Genomic DNA, 4707 nt, shown 5'->3' on the forward strand with positions numbered 1-4707 from the left:
GAGCTGAACCATCTGAAACTTGCTGTCTCTCTCTCAAAACTCATGATCAAGGAACTGCCTGCCTCCAGAGGGAATCTCCACCTGCCTCTGGATGATACCTGTGAGTAAGCTACCTGAGATCCAACTAGATATATAGCTTGCAGTAACTCAGATGAGTGATCAAAGGCTACCCAGCCATACCAGTTTGCTCTATAGGATTTCTCTGATGCTACTTAACTCTGTACCCTATTCCAACCCTACTCCTTGTAACCAATAAAGTTCTTCTTTGTACCTAGCATGGGAAACTTATTGGGAGTGGGTCTAGATTATGCCTTGGGGTCCCCTTGGTTCAGCTGACTTGTGTTTCTGACTGAGGGAAGCACCCCAAATTCTTGAAGTGAATCAAGTACCCTTGAGGACTACCAGGCCTGTGTTTCCTAGGGGGCGCAGAGCCAGAATCAAGCCCATCCCTGGGTGGGGGCAGCTCTACCCCCAGGCTAGCAGCTATGCTCCAGGGAGTCGACCAGAGGCGAGACACCCCCAGGGAGGCACTCGGAGCCTGGAAGGTGGTCGGATGCAGTAAGGTGGGTGGCTCAATGCAAGAGCACCCCCTACTGGCCCGCCACAAGAGGTAGTTAAGCTGTATTAGTATTAAGTTAGTACGGCAGTAAATAGATGCAGAGAAACTGGCGCACAGTTTGGAGGAACTTGCTTTGAATTCTCTTTTACTTCTTCAGATAAAATAAGAGCCCATCCCAGGTGCAACAAATTTTCCAAAGAGATGTTCAAAGCATATTAGGTATAAGCCACCTCTTTTGAATGGTTTAAACTCCGCCCATGCACACACACACTCCAGCAGTACATGGAGAACACCTCCCCCCCACCAAAAAAAATCGTGTTAACAAGAGAAGCCCATACCAGACAGGGTCCCACAATGTCAGTCTGTCACAAGTAGGGATCTACCTAAATCATGCTGGAAGTGCACTGCACAGCTACTCCTTTAATTTTGCTCTTTTCACCACACTGACTCCCTCCCCCCCGCCACACTGCTGATTGGCTGAAGGACCCTGGTGGCCCTATGCTTCTTACTCTTGATGGGCTGCGAAGCAAAACTGCAGTTTTAAATATGCCACAGTTTTTGCCTCCCATCCAATAAGCAGCAAGTGGCAGGGCCACTGGGGCCCCTCAGCCATTCAGCAGCAGAAGACAAAAACCACAGGATATTTCAAATTGTTTTTCGCCTCCTGGCTGATCAGGAGCAAGTAGCAGGGTGGCCAAGGGACCCTTGGCCTATCTGCAATGGGGAGGGTGGAGCATGGAGGATTAGAAGGAGCCACTACTATGCAATGCACTTCTGGTATGGATTTAGGTAGATCCATAGTCATAAGGAACTGATCACTACAATTACAATGCAATGAAGCATAAAAAGACACTGAAAAAAAACTCTGTAAAGAAAGAAAAAAAAAAAGGAGGGATAGGGGGAAAAATAGATCATACTTACTGAGCATTTGCTTTCTGTAATGTATTTTTCAGCTTGGGGGTCACCAGAGCTGTGAAGGCAAACAAAAATTAGCAAAAAAGTGACCACATAGTTAATATTATGTACACTGCTGATCTTGTTAATAAGCATTTACAGTTTCAGACCACATGGTCTACAAAGAACACTACTTTATTGTGCGTCAGTCAAATACCCTGTTGCCATGACTAATCAGTGCACAGTAAGACGGTGGTTCTGCCCCTTACACCTCAAGGGACGTTATTATTCCCGCTATTTGGCACTGGTAAAGTCACAGCTTGAGTAATGTGTCCAGTTTTGGGCCTCCCACTACAGAAAGGATGTGGACAAATCAGAGAGAGTCCAGTGGAGGGTGACAAAATGGTGAGGGGGCTAGGAGACATGACTTCTGAGGAAAGACTGAGGGAACTGGGCTTATGGAGACAGAGGGGATTTAATAGCAGCCTTCAACTACCTAAAGAGGAGTTTAGAACAGTCCATCTCAACTCCCATCCTGTTCTCAGGATGAGAGATGACAGAATAAGGAGCAATGGGCTCAAGTTGTAGCAAAGGAAGTTTAGGTTAGACTTTAGGAAGACTTTTCTCAGTAGGAAGGTAGTGAAGCACTGGAACAGGTTACCCAGAGGTGGTGGATCCTTGGGGAATTTTAAGACCCGGCTAGACCAAGCTTTGGCTGGGATGGTCCTGCTTTGACTAGATGACTTCCTGAGGTCCCTTCCAACCCCAACTTTCTATGATTTTAACTCAAAATGAGAGGGACAAGGCTTTAAAAAAAAACTTTTTTGAACACGCACACTGGAAGAAAAAAAGCAAAAGAAACACACCCACACTTGTTTTACCCAAAGTTATCTTTATGACTAGAAAATAAAAGTCATGATTAGTTTCCCCCCATATATTCCAAGTGACCTTTTTACTTTGCTGTCATATCACATTCATTATAATTGTATCCACTGTAACAATAAACAGAAATGGTATCTTAAGAAAGGGAAGGAAGTTCAACAATTCTATCAGTTAAAATTTTGCACCCAAAAGATGAGAGAGAAAACAATTATTACCAGATTAAACTGGTTAAAAAGTGTTAATGTTCCCCAAGTTGCCTAATGGTTTTCCATAACTTCTCTGATGGAAAAGAATTGTTGTTACAAGGATTTACACCATCAACTCTTAACATCAGCTTGCTCATTTGAAGTGACAAACACAAGAACACTATTCACACTGCAATTTCTCTTTTGCCATTTTATTTTTTACCACTGTAATTTATTTAAATTTCAAGGTAACTAATGCTCTATCATCAAGTGTACTGCAACAGAATTTAGCCTTGATGATTTTTTTAAATGTAAAATAAAGGAGTATGGTAATGAGACAACCGTTGAGAAGTACAGCAAAAGCACCAATATTCAGTACATGTTATAAGATATAAAAAATTACAACTTTGCAAATTCATGTTGTTGTTTGTTTCAGCAAGAAAAATTTGTACACTATTCAAATTTTTTATTCCACAATTTATTACAGAAAAGGAACATGACTGCAGGCCATGATTCTGGAAGTTATGGAACCCTTTAGGTAACCATCCAGTTTTGATTTTTCTTCTACAGCTAAAAAATAAACACCATTAGCAGACCAGCTGTAGCTAGAAGACACGCATCAATGCACTTTGTATAAAAGCTGCCATTCCCATTCCCTTGTCATAATACACACTGTATATCAGAGGTGTCAAACTCATCCAGCACCTGAGGCAGGATGAATGGCAAGCGGCTGAACCCTTCCCACCACATTTTCTTTCCCCCAGCATATCCGATTCAGCAGCTTCTCCACTTAGTCTGGGACCTGCCCAGTGCAGATCCTGAAGCAGGAGGATGGGCACTGTGTGCAGTGCAGTCTGGCTGGAGGAGCAGCAATGCTGCATGCAGTAACTGCCCTAGCTGGACTACATTCCACACGGTGCTTGCCCTGGCTCCTCCAGGACCACACTGCACATGGTGGCTGTTCTAGTCAGTCTAGGATCCAAGTTGCATCTATTGCATGCAGCACAGGTCCCAGACTAGCTGGAGCAGGCACAGCATGCAACATGTGCTCCAGAGCAAGTGCTGCATGGGGCACAGTCCAGCCACTTCTTGCAGCTCTGCTTCTGTCCTGGCCGGATTGCCCTGCACGGAGCATCTGCTCTGGCCTCTCTGGGACCTGTGACATACACAGCACAAGTCTGGAGTGGTGGCCAGATGCAGTCTGCCAGAGGAGGGGATGGGCCCTAGCCAGCCTGAGGACAGCCCCATCCGAAGGATTTATGCCACAACCCACGTGGGTCTATTCAGCACCAGGTGGCAAGACTCCTCAGCCTTTATGTCCGACACCCCTGCTGTATACACTCCCCCAAACAACCAGGTTACTTCCTTTCCTGCCCGTTGCCTTACCTTCGCCCGAGGATCTGTTTGACTTTGACCACTGTATTGGAGATATTCCTTACTCTGCTTTGCTTGGCTGCCAAACCCACCACCTGAAAAGAGAAGAGAATGGGTATGGCACGACGGCATGGACACCATCCGCCCCCCTCCGGCTGGTGACTTCAGCAAAAAAATGTACCTCTTCGCTTTCGGAGTAAGCGACCACGGCAGGGGTGACTCGGTCGCCGGCATCGTTGGCCACCACGTCAGCACGACCATCCTAGGACAGAAAGAGCAGCCGTGGGGGGGGTGGTCACTCAAGCTTTCTCGCACCTGGAATGAGCCACCGCGCCACAGTGTTCGACGCGCAGGAAGTCAGGGGAAAACCCTCCCTGGGTCGTTGCCGGGAGACTTGGGCTGGGACCAGCAGCACCAGCCCCTCCAGGCAGCGGGGTCCAGCCGGGACAACCACGCACCAGGACCAGGGAGGGGGCTCAGCCGGGACAACCACGCACCAGGGGCAATGCACCACCCTGCAGGCCCCAGCACCCAAGAGTGATGCAGGCCCCAAGCCGCCCCCCACCTTATAGACAGCGACGCATGCACAGGTGCAGCCTAAATGCACCCCGATGGCCGCCATGATCCCGCCCGCCGCTCACGCACCCTCCCCACCATGCACCGCGCGGAGCCAACCCCTCCGCCAATCGGAGCTCAGCCCCCCTTTACCAATCCTAGGGAAGTGCCGCGCTCCTCCCCCTCACCTCTCCCAATGGGAAGCCCGCGCGGCGCCACGTGACGCCGCGCCGGCGCGGGGCGGGGCTTGCCGCCGAG

The 4707-nt window shown here is 48.4% G+C and overlaps 1 protein-coding gene across 1 annotated transcript in view; it reads right to left on the reverse strand.

Annotated features, from left to right (window-relative positions):
• HSPA14 (heat shock protein family A (Hsp70) member 14) overlaps positions 1-4555 on the reverse strand; it is a 39246-nt gene extending 34691 nt beyond the window's left edge. The window contains exons 1-4 of the mRNA XM_019509336.1: positions 4460-4555; positions 4076-4156; positions 3907-3989; positions 1481-1529 (exon numbers count right to left, since the gene is read on the reverse strand). Of these exons, the coding sequence (XP_019364881.1) occupies positions 1481-1529; positions 3907-3989; positions 4076-4156; positions 4460-4516 (270 nt within the window). The 5' untranslated portion in view covers positions 4517-4555. The remainder of the gene's footprint in view (positions 1-1480; positions 1530-3906; positions 3990-4075; positions 4157-4459) is intronic.
• Positions 4556-4707: the final 152 nt, after the last annotated feature.

Source organism: Gavialis gangeticus, unplaced genomic scaffold, assembly GCF_001723915.1.
Source record: "Gavialis gangeticus isolate Ggan-Ray unplaced genomic scaffold, GavGan_comp1, whole genome shotgun sequence".
Lineage (NCBI taxonomy): Eukaryota > Metazoa > Chordata > Crocodylia > Gavialidae > Gavialis > Gavialis gangeticus.